The 18449-nt window shown below is 48.7% G+C and overlaps 1 protein-coding gene across 5 annotated transcripts; it reads right to left on the reverse strand.

The window, feature by feature from the left end:
• Positions 1-1336: 1336 nt before the first annotated feature.
• Positions 1337-18184, reverse strand: Zdhhc23 (zinc finger DHHC-type palmitoyltransferase 23). 5 transcript variants are annotated; one of them, XM_052740747.1, is made up of 5 exons: positions 17991-18184; positions 17257-17420; positions 11149-11859; positions 9095-9262; positions 1337-6348 (listed from the first exon to the last, which is right to left on the reverse strand). In XM_052740747.1, the coding sequence occupies exons 2-5, from the start codon at positions 17397-17399 to the stop codon at positions 6081-6083; spliced, it is 1290 nt and encodes a 429-aa protein (XP_052596707.1). In that variant the 5' UTR covers positions 17400-17420; positions 17991-18184; the 3' UTR covers positions 1337-6080. The 5 variants fall into 5 exon arrangements, with proteins under 5 accessions (XP_052596707.1, XP_052596704.1, XP_052596706.1 ...); XM_052740744.1 differs by having other exon boundaries at positions 17257-17521; positions 17991-18108; XM_052740746.1 differs by having other exon boundaries at positions 9095-9151; positions 17828-18106.
• Between the last annotated feature and the right edge of the window lie 265 nt (positions 18185-18449).

The raw sequence follows: 18449 nt of genomic DNA on the forward strand, positions 1-18449 counted from the left end.
CGAGTGTTTGCCTGCCTGGACTTGTGAAGGAAGATACAGCCTTATCACTTCTTGTGAAATGCTGGTTAGTGTAACATTGGATAGAAACAAAGCAGTGAGTACCTAGAAAAGAAGGTATGGGCGGCCTGTGTTCTCCAACCACAGCAGGAGTGACAGGTGCCTAACAGGGCCCATCCCAACGGCAAGCAGATTCAAAGGTACTCTATACAGCTGCAGCAGAATGCAGCAGCTTCTCCTGTTTCAGAGCCACCAGGACGCCCCAGCACCTTGATGAGCAGGAAGGAACTCCAAAGCTAATAACAGCTCCAGCAAGGACCATCCAGCCCCTCATCAAAATGCCTAGCCATGCTCTGACTGCAGCTTCTGAGTAATCCATCTGCTTTGTCTGCTTGGCCTGGCAACTTATACTGAATTCAAAGAATGTTCTAATATTTAGAATTCTATAAAGATTGATCAAATGTTCCCTTCTGTGAACTTTTACACAGAATCATCTGCTAGGAATTTTTTTCATTATAAAACATATCTTTATTGTGACAAATTCAAATAGTCTACAAATGCACACAGTAAAATGAGAAAGATCGTGGTAGCCCAGAACATCTGAAGTGGTAAAGTAAACTGTCTGAGTGAACGTGTTTGATCCAGCATAGTTCTTAAGCTACCTGGCCACACTAGCACAGTGGCTCTGGTCCTTTTCTCATGAAAGATGTGTAGTGGTGGGCTGGGAGACAACAGGATGCCAGAACTGAACTGCAGCCCAGCCACACACCTTTTCCTTTAATATCATCATACGGTGTCATCTAAAAACACAAGTGTTTGGAGGACCAATGGCCACAAGAAAAATGGGACTAAAATCATATTTAATCTCATTCCATCTAAGTCACAATTTATACTTAATTATAGCACACTTAGGAAATATTGGCCATTAACAACTTAAAAAGTCAAAACTACATATTAATTTAATGACAAGCCCGCAGAAGAGGGTGAATTCCTTCAGTAAACATGTCTTAAATAAGTCATATAAAATTAAGTTTTCTATCTTAAACTTTATCTTTGCTTCACCCTCAGCACCACCCAGAAATTGCTTTTTGGGGACACATACTTTGACTGGGCCACAGTGCCAGCTTATAGCCCACTCTCAATGGTCAGTCTTGATGGGCCGTGGTGAAGCTAACCATTGCCTGAATAGACAGTATCTGATCTACAGAACCAGGGAAGGGAAGAGGAAGTTTAGGGTCAGCAAAGGACCACAGGATGGGGACAAAGAGGTACCAGGAGGCGGCACAGCTTATGGTTTTCAAGGCAAAACACTTTGAGGACACATGAAAATCACCAACAGTTTCTGTAAAGAAAGCACTTTATTTCCCTTTTAAACGGCTTGTCACAGGACCCTGTTTTGCACAAATGGCAGTAGTTTGTAAAATCTCCATTTAAAAGGCCTTGCGCCTGAGTCTGAGGGGAGAGGGTGTGGGTACAGGTACAGAGTGCCAACTGTCCAGGCCTTAGCCCCCAGCTTGGCTTCAGGAATCCTACTTCATCATATTAAATATTGTATTTAACATTAAACTCATTCCTGGGTTTCACTTGGTCTAATGTCAGACCCCGAAATTAGATCAAATGAAAAGGCCCCAAAGCCCTAACAGATCATCCACTCACCCAGACCCTGGCACCACAAATGAGCTTGTTGCTCTCACATGGCATTTGTCAATGGCTTTGCCTGAAAAACATCAAAATTGTATTTGTATCATTAAAGCAGACTATCCCTGGTTTCAAAGCTTTGCCTTGAAATATGAGTCTCTAAAGGTGAAAAGCACCCCAGGAAGGCTCCAGTCCTAATGAATCACAAGCCCAAGCTGGAGCAAGCCACGGGCTTTGCTCCCCAATCAGCCCGCCGTCCCTACAGTGAAATGTCAGAGCCAGTTCAAGTGCAGATGACTGTCCACCAGTGTCAGGACTCAGGTCAGCTGCCTCTTCAGAACAGTTACATGAATCTCAGCGAACATTCACCAGAACATCGTGAGTTTCATTCAGTGTTCAGTTTGACATGGTTTCCATTCTTCCCGAACGACCTCTGCATGTGTAACAGGAAACAGTTGACTTGTCAAATGCTGCTAAGCAAACCGGGTTCCAAGCAGGTGCCTCCAGCACAAGTCACATCCACTACTTGTTTGGATAAAAGTCTCCTTTTTGAAAGGCAGGGTATCCAAGTATGGCTAACAGGAAGTGAAGTCATAGAAACCTAGCTAGCTAGTTTAAAGAGATGAGGGGATGCTCAGAGCATTACTTCTTAAACTTCACGGGTAAAGCTGTGCGTCCACAGGGTTTTGCTTGTCAGTTGAGCTTTATAATAAACAGCTCATGTCCTACCCAAAGGAAGTAAGTCTGTCGGGCAGATGGAGTATTACAGACTCTTACTGGCATTGTGTTTTCTGGCAGTGGAAGGTTCTAGTATACAAAGTTTTCTCTTGCTAAAAATATTAGAAGTCCCAAGGACTATTGCAGGCGAGGAAGTTGACAGCAATCTTCCTTCTAGGCAGATAGTACAGTAGACAACAATCAATGCATTCCCCAGAGGAAGGTGCCACTTGGAGAGCAGAGATTTACAATATCCTACACAACTATGTGGCTGGAGAAACTCACGGCACTGTCCCCGAAACATGCTTAAGGCTTCATTTTAGCGGCCTTCAGAGTAGCCCGCCCGTGAGTGGTGGTGTGGTGGTGTGGTAGTGCGGTGGTGTGGTGGTGTGGTGGTGTGGTGGTGTGGTAGTGCGGTGGTGTGGTGGTGTGGTGGTGTGGTGGTGTGGTAGTGCGGTGGTGTGGTGGTGTGGTAGTGCGGTGGTGTGGTGGTGTGGTAGTGCGGTGGTGTGGTGGTTATGTAAGGGATCGGGACAGAATGGGTCTTTATGAAGTTCAGCTGTAGGCCAAGAGAGAGAGCCTGCTTCTCTGAGTCACATTTCTGAGGAGCACTTTCTCCCATGGTCAAGGGACTGGTGGCTTAGCCACACTGGATGCTTCGGACAGCCCATTCACAAAGGCCTGGCTCTTTTTTGTTGTTGTTGGTTGGATGGGTGGTTTTTTGGTTTTGTTCAAGACAGGATTTCTCTGTGTAGCCCTGGCTGTCCTGGAACTCTGTAGACCAGGCTGGCCTTGAACTCAGAGATCCACCTGCTTCTGCCTCCCAGGTGCTGGGATTAAAGGCATGTACCACCACTGGCAAGGCCTTGACCTTTTAAAGACTCCAGTTAAATCTTTTACCACCTGGAGAATACTAAGGCCTACAACAAAATCCCACAAACAACTAGAGCTCATAAGCAAGCTCAAAAGTCTAGGAATATATGCTGAAGATGGCCTGGGGCCTAGTGGAGGTTGCTGTGACAGCCCCTGGTTTCCTGTCTCCTAGAAACAGGCACTTCAGAAGGCTGAGTGTGTATTTCCTGTTTCCCCTCCATGAAGCAACAAGGCCAAGGCAAATTTAAGGTCTCACAAAGTGTCTTTGATCTTTGGGATCCCAGAAAAGTACATGTGTAAAAACCAAACACGTCAAGAGGCAGTTTTCCTCTTAGGACTCTCCCATCTCTATGGCTGAAAGATGCCCATCCTGCAGAAATAGACAATCTTTCCTAGGTTACAGTTCTGAGACACAAAGGGACCGTTCGGTATCGGGGAGAGCTAGAAAGCAGCAATCTGTCCATTATTGGAAAGCGCACGTACCCTGTTGCTCTCTCCTAGAGAGATACTTTTAGTAAGGAAGCAGGGATGAGAAGGCTGAAAGATCCACACAACAAGGATCTTCTTACAGGTTTGACTTTCTTTTGAAAGCCACCAATCAGTTCTCCAGAAACATAAGCTTCGGGCTGGAGAGATGACTCAGCAGTTGAGAGCACATGCAGCTCTTCCAGAGGACCGGGTTCAGCTTCAGCACCCACAGCAGGTAGCTCACGGATGCCTATAACTCCAGACACAGACACAGAGACAGACACACACACACACACACACACACACACACACACACACACACACACACACACACAAAGAAAGTCTAAACAGAAGAGAAACTGAAGCATCTTCATTCCAGTGAGTCCCAGAGCCAACAAGGAATCCCCCCATCCATGTGAGGGGAATTGACCCTTGAGTGGCCAACTCTGAGAAAGGCAGCGGTCATTCCTCATTCTCCCAGTGACGGGTCTTGGTGTAGCGCTCACCATCACGTCACATCAGCACAGCTGCTGAAGATGAGGCAGGCTACAAGTACTGACTACACAACTTCTATATATGTCAGCAGAGCTAGAGGTTCCGAGTTGGCTAGATACCTGGCATTCAAGAGACATGAAAACTACCAATTTCTGCCCACGTAAGCTGTCTGACATTACTACCATCTCTCTTACCTAAAACCCACACGGAAATTAGTCGTATCCAAGCCAACTTTCATTCTAAATGAACGTCTGACTCTAGGCCAGGGACAGGCATCGCTGTAGAAGCTGCAAACACCCCCAGGCTCTCTCTGGCTAACCCCAGTAGAATATGGAGTCTATTGTTTGTTAAACAGTAGCTCTCTGGGGAGAGCAATGACACACCTGGATGAAAATGTGGCCCCTGTCCTCAGGAGAGCCCTGGCTAACGCCAGCCTAAGGGTGGTGGCACTCTGCAAAGGACCAGGGCTAACTGCAGAGGCCCTGGGATTCCTCTCGACGCTTATCAGCAGGCACAAAAGGGGGAAATGCAGCACTGTTTCCCCTCTATGAAGCAACAAGGCCAAGGCAAATTTAAGGTCTCACAAAGTGTCTTTGATCTTTGGGATCCCAGGAAAGTACATGTGTAAAAACCAAACACGTCAAGAGGCAGTTTTCCTCTTAGGACTCTCCCATCTCTATGGCCGAAAGATGCCCATCCTGCAGAAATAGACAATCTTTCCTAGGTTACAGTTCTGAGACACAAAGGGACCGTTCGGTATCGGGGAGAGCTAGAAAGCAGCAATCTGTCCATTATTGGAAAGCGCACGTACCCTGTTGCTCTCTCCTAGAGAGATACTTTTAGTAGGAAAGGGGAACAAGACACAATGTGGATTGGGAAAGTGTCAGTCACCCAGAGAGAGTTCATGCCAGACAGAAGTTCCCATTTTGTGCTATAAACCTACAGCACTAGAAATACACGCACAATAATAAAAAAATAAATCAAGCCCTTGATATTAATCAGCCTCCCTAGCCAGGAAAGAGGGTAAAATGTTCTCACAGGACAGTTCCTCCCCTTCCGGCCACCAGTGTGCTAGCACCTCACCAGGTGAAATGTGGAAGGAGGGAAAGCAAACATTGTTTGTTAGAATTACAGTAAACCTAAAATGATACATTAATAAACACTCGTCACTTACATTTCTCCCCACGCCACACTGCGGGGATAGTCATTATCCCTTCGTCAGCTGCCCTTCTCAAGACGAGACGACCAGCATCAATCGCTTATCACCTCTGATCCGTGAGAACAAGGTCTAACACTTCAGGAGAATTTCTATAACATCGTAATATTGGCTTCAGTATTCTGATCGACAAGCAGTCTGCTTCAGTCTTAGGGATTCCCTAATAACACCTGATACCTCCAAATGCCTGAGTTGGACCGGAGTGCTTTCCAGGTCCCTCCTCAGGTGGCCCTCGTGGATGCTCCGTGAGGTAGCCAGGCAGCAGAAGCCCCCATCCAGATGAACCTGAGACTTGGGAAAGTGACTACCGAGGGGTCATATGGCTATTAAGAATTGAAAGGAGGGCTAGGAAATGTCCCTTGAACTAACGCTTTTCCTCAACTGGATGGACAGAAACTCCTCCTACTGGCCTGTGCATGAGTAATCCACATCCTTTGCAGCTTCAGCAAGGTGACTGCAAAGGAATGGCTCTACTCCTGCAGCTTCAGTATTCAAATCCCTTAAGTTAGGAAGTCAGAAGAAAAAGCTCCTTTTCTTCAGTCCTTTCTTCAAACCTGAGCATGGCCCTGCAGTACCTCTGAGAGGAGGGTGATGACGGTGAATCCTGCGTGGACACTGAAGTGTGAAATGGAAGGACAGAGAAAGGAGTGTCCCTCAGAGCTGCACGGAAGGCACTTCAGACAATGTCCTCGGCAGGGGCGTGGACCGTGTGCGCGCCCAGGGTGGAGAACTGGTACCAGTTGCGCAGAAAGCCCCTGTTGTACTGGCCTGTGTCCACGATGAGCCCACAGAGGAGCCGGCGGCCTGTCTTCTGCCGAAGGGCCTGCTGGACTTCCCTCTCGGTCACGTTGTAGCTGATGTTTATCAGCTGGATGAGGAAGATGTAGGCCATGCCCGCTGTGATGATCACGGAGTACCACACACAGGTGAAGGACAGAGCCGAGCTGCGTTGGAGAAAGGAACCTTTCTGAACACTTATATATACTCCTTAGTAAGGACCTGAGCATCCTCTCCAGTCTCGATTAGAGGATATCATAGTAGCCTCAGAATGCTAATGCCCAGTTGAACCCTTTTAATTTTCCTCTGGATTGCTAGTACGTATTTTTCTAGCATGGTATATTTAGCAAAGATTGTTTTTATTATACTTGCAGCACGTGACAGCAGGCATTCAGCACCTGTTGAATGAAGGAGCGATTCCTAGGTTGTGGCTAACTCCCGAGAAAGCAGAGGTTCCAGATCATTACTGGTGTCCTCTAGGAAGCTGGAGATGGAAATCTAAGAACAGGACTAACGTTCTGTGTGCGGTCCAGTGCCGACTGAACACTACAAGGACAACCCCCACCATTAACAGCCCTTTACTTCTATGTAGGAGCCAGGCTGGAGCAGGGCCCCGGGGTTTAAGAGTGCCTGCTGTTCTTCCAGAAAATGTGAGGGCAGTTCCCAGCACCCCAGGGAGTTAGCTCACTACCACCTGCAATTTCAGTTCCCGGGGCTCAGATGCCCCCTTCTGGCCTCTGTGAGCAGCCACACATACTTGGCATGCATTCACAAAAATAAAAAAGAGCTGTATGAACCTAACATTTCAAACCAAATCACACAGGGCAGGAAACCATCTTCCGGGCTCCTTCATGAACTGTGGGCTGGGGCTGCCTGTTAGTATAATCAAAGAGCAGGTCATGTTCATTTAGACATGCACAAGTGAAGAGTGGAAAGAGATCACTGGCTCTTTGTCAGCATTCAGAGCCACTTCTCGGAATCCTGGCCAATAAACAGATCACAGCCTGGCCCGCCTAGTTCCTGATGTCATCCTATGTTTGGTCCCTTTAAGAAAGGACTCCTCCCCCTTCGCTCTCTCTTCCCCCTCACCACAAGGTAGTGCACACCTCCCCCCTCCTTTCCTCTCTCTCCTCCCCCCCTCCCCCCTCTCTTCCTCTCTCCCCCTATCTTTCTCTTTCCCCCACCAAATAAAACTCTCCACTGAGTGCTGTCTGCATGGCGTCTGTCTCTAACCCACCGTGGGGCACCTTGGCTCCACCCGCCAAGGCCTCTCTCTCACTTTTTCACAACACTCTTCATTTGCAAAGTTAAACAGGACCTCACAGATTACAAATCCAAAACTTCACCCTAAGCTGAGGTGACAGCAATCACTGCATAGACTGGGGTGAGAAGTAATGGAGGGACCAGGCACCCCGTTACCCCACGAAGCACATAGACTCTTTGTGTTACACTTATCACCCTTGTGTTGGCCAAGACTATCCACATGTCTAGAGCAGAAAGTTACCACAAGAAGGGAGGGCTAATAACCTCTCTAAAATATCTGTAATATCTAAACCTGGAGTGGGGGGCTCTGCCACAGACTAATAAGAACTAACAACACACAGGGTGCCTGGTAGCTGTGGGGGGGCCCAAGACAGCTTGACCACACAGCTGCCATGAAGGCTTAGAGGCCTAGACACAGCTTCTGTGACAGGATTACTGGTAGGCAACACCCAGATCCAAGAAAAGCCATAAACTGACCCTGCCTAGAGAGGGCCTGCACTAAGGGGGAAATACCTGACATTCCAAACATTCCTAGCACACACCTATATCCCTAGACAGATGTCAGTCAACCAGGGTCCTGAACCCTGGAAATCCCCTCACCCCAACCTCTGCTATGATAAAAATCTCACGTTGCCAGAGCTCGGGGCTCTCTGCCTCTCACCACTGCCTCGGACAGACAGAGAGACCAAGCTCCAAGCTTAAAATATGGGATTCAGTCTCCGTGGTGGTCTTTTGAGAGTCCCCGCAATTTGGGCACAACAATAGCAAAAGCAGAAATTGCTCTGGAGAACAAGGAGTGAGAAGGAAGAGGAGAACCAAAGAAACAGTATGGGCGGGAAGCACCCTGGGATGGAGGGGGGGGGCAAGAGCACCCTTGGTGTGTGGGAGTGGGTGAGGGTCGGGGGCAAGAGCACCCTTGGTGTGTGGGGATGAGGGGGAAAACCACCCTTGGTGTGTAGGAGATCTGTGGGAGTGGGGGAGGCAAGAGGACCCTTGGTGTGGGAGGGTAGGGGGAGCAAGACCAACTATGAGAATCCCACTTCCACCACTGCATGGGAATCTGCACAGTTTATAAATGGGTTCCCACCTAATGACGCCTAAGGAATCTTGACCTAGATAGCGCAGTAATCATGAGTGGTGAATTTAAAAAAAAAAAGAAAGAAAGAAATTAGAGCAGAACAAACCATGAGAGGTTAGAGAGAAGACGTGAGCATCTCTCAGAAGGATCCCCGCTGAGACCACAGGCGCCCGGAACGTCTCCGCTGTGGGAGTTCCCGATACAGCCAAGGCCAGTTTGTTTGTTTGTTTGTTTGTTTGTTGAGACAGGATCTCTCTATGTGGCCCTGACTGTCTTAGAACTTGATTTGTAGAAGCAGCTGTCCTCAAACTCAGAGAGATCCACCTGCTTCTGCACCCCAAGCGTTAGGATTAAAGGTGTGCGCCATCAATGGGTGCTTCTGATAATCACCCTAGAACACACCCCCAACCCCTGCACAGCTTGGTTGGCAAATTTAGGGATGCCCAGCGTCTCCAAAGCCTGCTCTATGCTTTGATTGAGAACAGCTAACTTAGGAGCAAATAACTGCCTCTTTCCGGCAACAATGATTACTTCCCGGCTGGCCCCTCTTAACAGAGGGTTCCACAACTTACCTGTAATTTGCATAAACTCCAGGACAGTAGAAGAGGGCTGTGAAGAGGCTTCTATCCCTACAAATGGTGTTCAAGGTCAGCGATATCCCGTACACGGAAGTGAGCAAGAAGATCAAAAGGGCAAGTATAAATGCTTGATGATTTGATTCTCCAACGCAGCTGTTTATCCTCAAAACAGCAGAGGGGGAAAACACATTTGAAAACATCTCGGATAACCCACACAATAAACAAGAAAGCCTTTAAAATAGGGACAGTAGGAACTTCAGTTCTGAAACACTAAGTCATCCTAGTTTTCAATTTTAGGGAAACAAAACCTTTTCTACTGTGTGACAAAGTCTTATCTTTTCTATGGAAGAGTAGAACCATTATCACTTAGTTTAAAGCCATGACTTAAAAAAAAAAAAAGCAGCAGCCAGCTGACAAATTAGCCATCTAGATACAGAGCTTATACATATATGAACATATATAATTAATACATATGCACATGTGGGTTTTTTATGTGGTGCTGGGGATTGAACCTGGTTCATGTTATGCAGACACTCTACCATTGGGCTACACCCCAGCCCCTGTTTCTAAATATTAATGTGAGGTCTATCACCCAGCTATGAGGAAAGTTGAGATTAAGCAGTTATGAAAACTGTAAAAGTACAGTCAGAAACACTGCACAAAATTGGAAAATACGTTAAGTACGTATGAAGCAACAAAGGGATCCAAAGCAGTTGAAACTAGGGTGCAGCAGCATGGAGAACACGATATTATGAAGCCGGTCAGATAAAAAAATGGTCCTATGTCATGGGCTCTGTCAAGGCAGGCAGGGGACACAGGCCACCACTCTTCTGCCCAAGCATCCCAGGATGCTCAGTGGCAAGAGGTTTCCTACAGGACAAACCGTCAGATTCTGCAAACGAGCGTTTGGAAATGGGCCAACACATCACGTGCACATGCACACAATGGGGATAAATGGCAAATGTAAAGCTAAAAACAGCCCTTTACACTTAACGACAAGTCCCAGAAAAGAGGTGTCCCCGTCCTAGGGCCATGCACTTGGCCATTTCAATACCCTCCGAGCATTCCCTAGACTCTCTCTCCTGTTCTCTGCAGGCCTAGAGTGCAGTTCATTAACCAGAACTGCCCCGAGAGCGACACAACGGCACACCTGCTACTCACAGCATTCACAGCTGAGTCCTAACATCCCTTCAGCATCACTCGGTGAAATTTTAGATGCTGCACTTCATATGTTATGGACCTGATGTGACTTTCCTTGTCACTAGCCAGCTTGAAGGTACAAAACAAAGCCCATGTCCTGGCAGGTAACCAATAAAGGGATATCTGATAGGACCTCAGCTACAATGGCGAGCGGAAATCTCTGTGTGCAACAAATGACTAAGGATGTACACAGCAAGAACACAGCAGAGTCACTTGAAAACAGGGACCGCATGTGCTCGTAGGTGAGCAGGCGTCTACACTTGCATGTGGAAACAGAGGTTGATGCCGGTGTCTTCCTCAGTCATCCTCCACCTATTTTCTGGGGCAGGGTCTCTCACTGAACCAGCAACTTGCTAATTCAGCTAGATGGGATGGCCAGCAAGCCCCAGTGATTCTCCTGCCTCTGCCTTCCCGGTGCTGGGGAAAAAAAGCACATGCCACACTACACGCGGCCTTCGCATGTGAGTGTTGAGGAGAGACGCAGGTCCTCGTGCTGGCCTGGCAAGCATTTTACCAACTGAGCCATCTCCACAGTCCCTGATACATTCTTCTTGTTTTAATCAACCAAAGGAAAATTGGAAGGAAAGGCGGGGTGGGGGGGGGGGGGCGTGGGGGGGGGGTGGACGGGACTCCCGAAGTTTTTCGTCTGATCTCCTTCAGGAAATTGAAGGCACTAAATCTGTGAAACTCAAAAAACCTGATGACTAAGCGGGAACATCCTCACAGCCTACAAATATCTACAAGGTGTAAAACCGGGAAAAAGAGACGTCTTAGGACAGCACAAAGGAAGATCAAATATGGGGAGGCTATGAATTTAGTTTCTGGGCTTCCAGATTTTTCCAACATACCAGACACAATGATGATCCATTCTCCTTACACAGATACCACATATCCGGCAATGCCATGCCCGGGCGGGTCGTACTAGCTGGCACTTGGCACACCAGTCCTCCTTCACCTTGGCAGGGCTGTCAAGTCCCACCCTGGAGGAGCCCTTAATATCATCCTTCAGCGTGCGGTTGTTGAGGCTCCCCGAGGTATCTGTTCCGGGGAACCCTTTGGTCTTCTCCTGCCCTTTTCTGATGGGGCATTCGATCTGGCTGTTGCTTGGGGATCTGTCATTGCATGCTGGATTGCTGAGGTAGCCTGGATCCTTCTTGGCTCGGTACAAGGCTAAGAGTATCAGGAGTAGCCCGCAGGTAAGAAGAGCCAGCTGAGCAGGCCCTACACGCCCTTTGGGAACCACTTCCCGCAGGAACACATAGTACATGTAGCCCAGTGAGAACAGTCCAAGGCTCAGGAAAAACAGTGTCTGCTCTTTCCTTCTGTGAGTGAGGTAGTAGTACCAGAGCGCCAGCACGGGAAGGGAGATCAGAACCACCACCCCAAGCAGGAAGTGCCAGGAAGCCACGTGAAGGAAAACCGGCAGAAGCACGAGCGGCGGGACGATGCTAATGTTAACTTTCTTGGCTCCTCTAAGCCAAGGAATTCGGAGGCGATCAGAAATGGTATCTGTGATTCTTTCACAAGTCTCTGGCCGCACTGATTTACAGGTGAGCCATCTATTCAGAGAGAGCAGAAGAATGGGCATCACGTGAATTTGTGAATTAAAAACTACAGGGCCCCAGATGTCAAAGAGCAGCATAAATGATGACACCAAAAGCCAACATTTTATTCCCTCACTACTAAACACAAGCTTTTCAGACTTGTGTGTATCCTTTTTATATAGGAAGATAATGTTTATAAACGTAACGATCGGCATTCTTCCTTAAATACGCAGGTATATGCACATATTCCATACAAATGTCTAGACCTGAGTGGGTGTACACTCACGTGAATCTTTAAAAAAAAACTGACAGTGAGAATTCAAAAAGTATCAGGTGAGCGGCCATGATCTTCCAATGAACTCTTTTTTTTTTTTTTTTGGTTTTTCGAGACAGGGTTTCTCTGTGTAGCTTTGCGCCTTTCCTGGAACTCACTTGGTAGTCCAGGCTGGCCTTGAACTCACAGAGATCCGCCTGGCTCTGCCTCCCGAGTGCCCAATGAACTCTTAAAAGCTCAGGGCACAGAGATCAAAGGGTGCTTAGTGGAAAGGTGTGGTCTGTGCTTAAACCTTGATGGTCAGCTAGCAAAGAAGGGGGTGTTTCAGCCAAGAGAAATGGGTGCAGTTCAGAGCGTGTCCTGGGCCCTGGGAGTGAAGCGGGCTGTCACAGACAGGAGTCTGCATAAGCAAGAATGAAGAAGAAACTAAAATAAACCCAGTGACTCCCAAGAACAGTGTCTGCTGACTTCGCACAGTTAGGCATGCTGCTATCTGAATGTTCCAGTTTTAAAACCTAACCCTTAACACCTGAGTATAAGTGGTGAGGCTACTGGACATGGTGGCACACACCTTTATTTACAGTTGCATGAAGGCCTGCGGCAGGAGGATTACTGATCCCAGCCATGTAAGGCCAGAGTCAACAATATAGTGAGAGCTTCAGGAGGGTGGTCTCATAAGAGGTGATTTGGTCATGACAGGAAAGTCCTCATGGATGGGATTAGACCCTTTATAAAAGAGGCTAAACAACATAGCAAGAAAGCACCATTTATGAGGTAGGTGGCTGAACTGTGTTCGTGTCCTAGCGTTTTGTAGAAGGTAGGATTGAAGAACAATGGACTGAATATTGATAGGAGTCTCTAATCAAAGCGTTCAGGGTGCCACACAATTTCCCTAAATTCTTATGCTCACATGTGAGTAAAGAGATGAGAGGCTGGGGAGATAGATGCCCAGTGGGCAATAGGAGGGCACGAGTCTGGATTCCCAGTACCCATGTCAAAGGCAGGTCCGATGATATGCATTTGTAACCCCAGCACTCGGGAGGTGGCAGTGGATCTCCAGAGCTCACTGGCTACCCAGTCTACCCAGTCAGTGAGCTCCGGAGTTAGTGAAGAGACCGTCTCAGAAATTAGGGTTGGGGATCAAATGCATAAGACATCTGACACACCTTTGGCCTACACATAAATACATATACAAACAATAATTCATAATAATAATAATAATTAATAATGATGAGGGGCTAGGAAGACGGCTCAGTTGGCAAAGTATTTGCATGACAGCAGGAGGACTGAGTTTGGATTCCCAGCACCCAAGCAACATGGGGCTAGCAAGAGGGCAATGGGTAAGGGTGCTTGCCACCATGGCTGATGACTTGAGTTCAATCCCCTCAGGGTCCACACGGTGGCAGGTTGTCCTCTGACCTCCACATGAAAACCATGGGACATGCATGTACACACAGGCACATACATTATGGAAATAGAGAGGCATGGTGCTGTGAGCTTGTAATCCTACTGCTGCACTGGGAGCAGCAGACAGGAGGACTCTGGAGATGGCTGGTCAGCTAGTCTGGCCAACTGAGGAGCTCTAGGTTCAGTGAGAGGCACTGTCTGGAAAAAAAAATAAGGCAGAGAAACAATTCAGAAAGACACCTGACATCAACCACTGTCCACAAGGAGCACACATGTGCACATACACATACAATACATATAACACACACACACACACACACACTGACTTGAAGGACATAATGTATACAGCCAGGCGGTGGTGGCACATACCTTTACTCCCAGCACTCAGGAGGCAGAGGCAGGAAGATTTTCTGTGAGTTCGAGGCCAGCAAGGTCTGCAGAGCGAGTTCCAGAACAGCCAAGGCTACACAGACAGACCCTGTCTCAGAAAGCAAAGAAGACAAACAAACAAAAGGCATAATGCATAACCAAAGAGGAAACAGAACCTGAAGATCTGGAAAGTTCTTGGCCTTCTTAGCCTGTCTAAACGATAACAACTGTGAAAGCCTGTGCGAGAGTGCATCGTAAGATCACGAGGGCTTGGCCCTGCGCTACGCATCAGGACAATGAGAGGACGACCCTTAAAACAGTTCGAGGGCTGAGGCTGCACTCCTATCATAAGCCTGGAATGCGTGGGCCTCGATGACACCATGGTTTCACAGGAAATGGCTCAGAACGCCCATGAAACCTCAGGGCTCGCTGCCTAGTACCCCATCAAGTCTCTACTCCCTACATTCTAGTGTAGCGTCTACAGAAACCCCAGGCGTGGCTCCTGAGAAGGCTGCAGGGGCCACTACTCCCAAGGACATCAGTAGTAAACTTGGGCGGCATCGTATGTTCCCAATTCTACAGCCCTACAGAATACAAGAGCTGCGGGGGCATGGCTATATCCAGGTAGATGTCAAAGAATGTTCCAGAGAACATCAAGGCTGAGGCCAAGAAGTACCACAGAGTGGAGTCACCCCATGGAGCCCTCACTAAGGTATTGTCCTGTGTACCCATGGGCATGGGACCACTGCAGAGAACCTCACTAGGCAATGCCTGGTAAAGCTGTAGGGGAAGAACTGACCAAGACCCCAGAAATGGTGGACCTAGCAGCCCACAACCTCTGTGAAGGCACAAGACTCTAACACATGAAAGGTGTGTGGTGAGCTGTAAGCTTCGGGGCCCGACTTCTAGTTCAGTGTGTCTGGAAGGTGGGCTATACAGTCAAATATTATCTTCAAGACTTGTATCGTTACACAGAGAAACCCTGTCTCCAAAAAACAAACAAACAAAGACTTGAATCATAAACACGTCATTTGCCCTGTGGGAATGGGACCTGTCTTCTCCGGTTTCTTTCCCATTTCTCATTTTTGCCATGGGAATTTCTTTTCAATGAATGTCCCACTATTGTGTTTTGAAAGTATGCAAATGTTACTTCTTTTTTTTTCTTTATTTCTCTCCCCCGCCCCCCCCCCCCCCCCCCCCCCCCCGCCTCCCCAAAATAGGGTTTCTCTGTGTAGCTTTGGAGCCTGTCCTGGAACTCACAATGTAGACCAGACACCAGGCTGGCCTCGAACTCACAGAAATCTGCCTGCTCCTGCCTCCCGAGTGCTGGGATTAAAGGTGTGTGCCACCACTGCCTGGCTATTTTTTATTATTATTATTTTATGTGTACATGTGTTTCACCTGCATATATGTATGTGAATCGTGTGTATGCCTCATGCCCACTGAGGTCAGAGGAGGGTGTTGGATCCCTTGGGACTGGAATTACAGGCAGTTTTAAGCTGCCATGTGGATGCTGGGAATTGAACCCTGGTCCTCTACAAAAGCAAGAAGTACTCTTAGCCTGTCTTTTGCCCACAGCCTTTTATCCACAGGCCCGTAGCTGAAGGACACTGCATAAGTCCTTCATGAGTTTCTCCTGTTTCTGATTTAGACAATGTCATTCAGACCACTGTCCAGACTTAACATGTCTGTGCTGACACTTGTACAATTAAATATCTGAGGTTGTTGGTAGGTAAGGAACGTATTTTTGATTGTGAAGACATTCATTTGGAGGGGGCAAACGTAGACTGCTAAGACCTGAATATCTGTAACCCACTAAAATTCATTTAGTCCAAATTTAATCCCCAATACAATCTTATTAAGAGGTAGGGCTTTTAGGAAGTGATGGAGTCAACAAGATAGAGCATGAATGAGATTAACATCCACACGAAAGAAGACCAAGGCAGGCAGGTCATCCATCCCTTTTGCCATGTGGGGATGTAGCAAGATGATGCCGTCTATGAGGAGGAGGGTTCACACCAGATACTAAATCTGCCAGCACTTCTGACTTGGATTTCTCCATCTCCAGAACTGTAGGCAATCCACTTCTATCACTTGTACCCACTCTGAAGCATTTTGTTGCAGCAGCCTAAGTGGACTAAGACAGGCAAGAGAGTTAAGGTAGTTTAGGTAAAAATCACTTTGGACAATTGTTTTGAGCAGGACTCAACTTGAAAGTGACTGGGAGAGGATTACCTGGAGTCACAGGGCAGCAGGGTCAGTGGGGACAGGGAAGCCTGTCTCCAGGGAAAAAGGGAGACATGGCGGGGAGGGGAGAGCTCAGGGGACAGCCCAGGTTTCAAGGGCTAGGAGAGAGGAAGAGTGGGCAAAGCTAACGGAAAAGCCGCGGTCCTGGGCGGCAGCCATTATGGAGACAGCATCATTTCTCCATTCATTAGTGCAAAGTGCTCTCTTTTCTCAGTATGGATTTTAGACTAAGTCTAAAGAAGCGATATTTAAGGCTGCCTACAAAAAAAAGACAAGGAACAACTATAAAGAGGTTACGGGCTTGAAGAGAAGACTGCAGTGATCCCCAGGGAAAGCTTTTTCATGGCTAGATTAACAATCTACAGTAACCGTGACTTTGTAGCCAGAAGGGGCTGCTTCTGGGAAAAGCTTGTCTCCAACATCCCTCTTCCTCTCACATTATGCTTTCCATAAGTAGACATTTAAAATGTATTTTTAGAAAAATGGCTCAAAGCAGTCCATTGCTGCTTGATACAAAATGTTTCTCATTGACGCTAAAAGGTATCCTTCTAGATAGCAGTTTCCATCACTGACATGGTGGTGAAAATAAAGGCCCCAAGATAAGACAAGACTACAATCAAGATGGTATTAAAACAGTGTCTGTGGGGTGTACATGACCTTTCTTCCTGGAAACAGGGGGTAAACCAAGCAGAAAACCATCTTTCAACCTCCAAGACCCATGTGACCAAGTGGGAACGGTCCCTTGCATGGACTCCACTAAGATCACTGAGAATATAACAACTTTCCTGAATGTTCATTTAAACGTGCGGTTTGGGCTAGTTCGTGTTCCTTAGCACACTGAATTTCCCACTATCCCCTGGTCTGCGTGTTCTCCCTTTCATCATCCTTTAGAAAGAAAACTCTTGAGTCCTCATGGACTGAACTGGACAGCTGTGGACGGCTACATACCTCATTTTTATAAAATCTTCACCCGACATCAAAAACAATTCTCTATTTTAGATCCTCTGGAATAGAGTCAAAAGCAAATTCTAGCATTCTGGATGGTAAACCTGAGAGAAGATACGGTAGGTCTCGGCAGAACTAGCGGGGGCAGCCTCTGAAAACGGTATGCTTACCTGTCACAGCCTTCATCGAGGTCTTGACAATCACACAAACAGGCAGCCACGTGGTTCTTTTCCCCATTTCGATCTATATACTCACAGCAGCACAGGGGCTCCAACTCGGGTTCCTCGGTTTTCTTTTTTTTAACTGGCTTCATAGTGCCCTTCAGTGTTTGCACCTGTCACCATGAGAGGCACAAGAAGCTCTCAGAAGGTAAAGGTGGCAAGAACTCAACTCACATCCTGTAAACACATCCTCGCTTGTGATTAACGCCAACGCCTGAGCAATAAAAAAAAAAATAAAATAAAAAATAAATGAAAAGAAAGGGGGGAGGGGTCCTGTTTCCATCAGGTTTTTCTGGCTCCGCATGTCCTGAAAGGGGGCTCCTTGATTCCTGGGGCTATGGGTATCTTCACCTTCCCTTCCCAGCTAGGCTAGCAGCATCTGGGTACCAGCCGTTCCCATGGCGACAGCCGACCACGCGGCCCGGGACAGCAGGGCTAGGGCGGCCCAGTTCACCTGCGGGTGCCGGCTGGGTAGAGCCGGGCGGTCCCCACCCCGAGGCTGCGCGCCGTGGAAACTCACCCTCGCAGGTGCCGGCAAGCGACGCCCCGGCGCTGCGACCATCCACCCGCCCCGGGCTGGCCAGGAGTCCCCGGCAGCCCCGAGATCGCCGTCCAGCCCACTCCGAGCCAGCCGCTCCGAGGGCGTGGGCGGGCCTGGAGAATGACCTTGGCTGAGAAGTTACCTGCCCTCCGACGAAGGCGGGGACCGGGAGGAGGACCGGCTGCTCTGGGCGCGGCTGCGTCTCGGACCCAGCACCGCGGGCTCGGCGGTGCAGGGCGGACTCGCCCACCTGTGTGCACCGCCGGTGTGCGCGCGCCTCTGCCTTCGCGATCCAGTCGCCCCCGGCCGCCGCCGCCGCCGCCGCCGCCGCTCCGCAGGTCGGCGCGCGCTTCCGGGTGCCCCGCCCCCCGGCGCCGGGATCCCGCCGCCCGCCCGCACGTGCGCCGCCTGCCCGCGAGGCCCCTCCCCCGCCGCGCTCCCGGCCACCCGGTACCTGCGCGCCGGGCCCCCCGGGGTGCTGGCAGGGGAAGGGACCAGACCCAGGGGTTCGCGCGCTGCGTGCGTTCGCCGTTCGCCGGCCACCAACCGTTCCCCTGCGCCCGCAACAGGCGTTGGGTTCGATCTGCACCGCCCTGTGCTG

Source organism: Peromyscus californicus, unplaced genomic scaffold (genome assembly GCF_007827085.1).
Source record: "Peromyscus californicus insignis strain IS unplaced genomic scaffold, ASM782708v3 Scaffold_16__1_contigs__length_79575227, whole genome shotgun sequence".
In the NCBI taxonomy this organism is placed as follows: Eukaryota; Metazoa; Chordata; class Mammalia; order Rodentia; family Cricetidae; genus Peromyscus; species Peromyscus californicus.

Excerpts from the sequence above, each read along its gene's own strand:
- Zdhhc23 (XM_052740742.1), bottom strand. The coding sequence starts at position 17,869 with ATGGTCGCAGCGCCGGGGCGTCGCTTGCCGGCACCTGCGAGG. Across the intron at positions 17,421-17,827 it reads GCTTGCCGGCACCTGCGAGG|GTGCAAACACTGAAGGGCAC; the intron begins GTGAGTTTCCAC and ends TCATGGTGACAG. Across the intron at positions 9,263-11,148 it reads ATGGATCATCATTGTGTCTG|GATAAACAGCTGCGTTGGAG; the intron begins GTATGTTGGAAA and ends TGCTGTTTTGAG.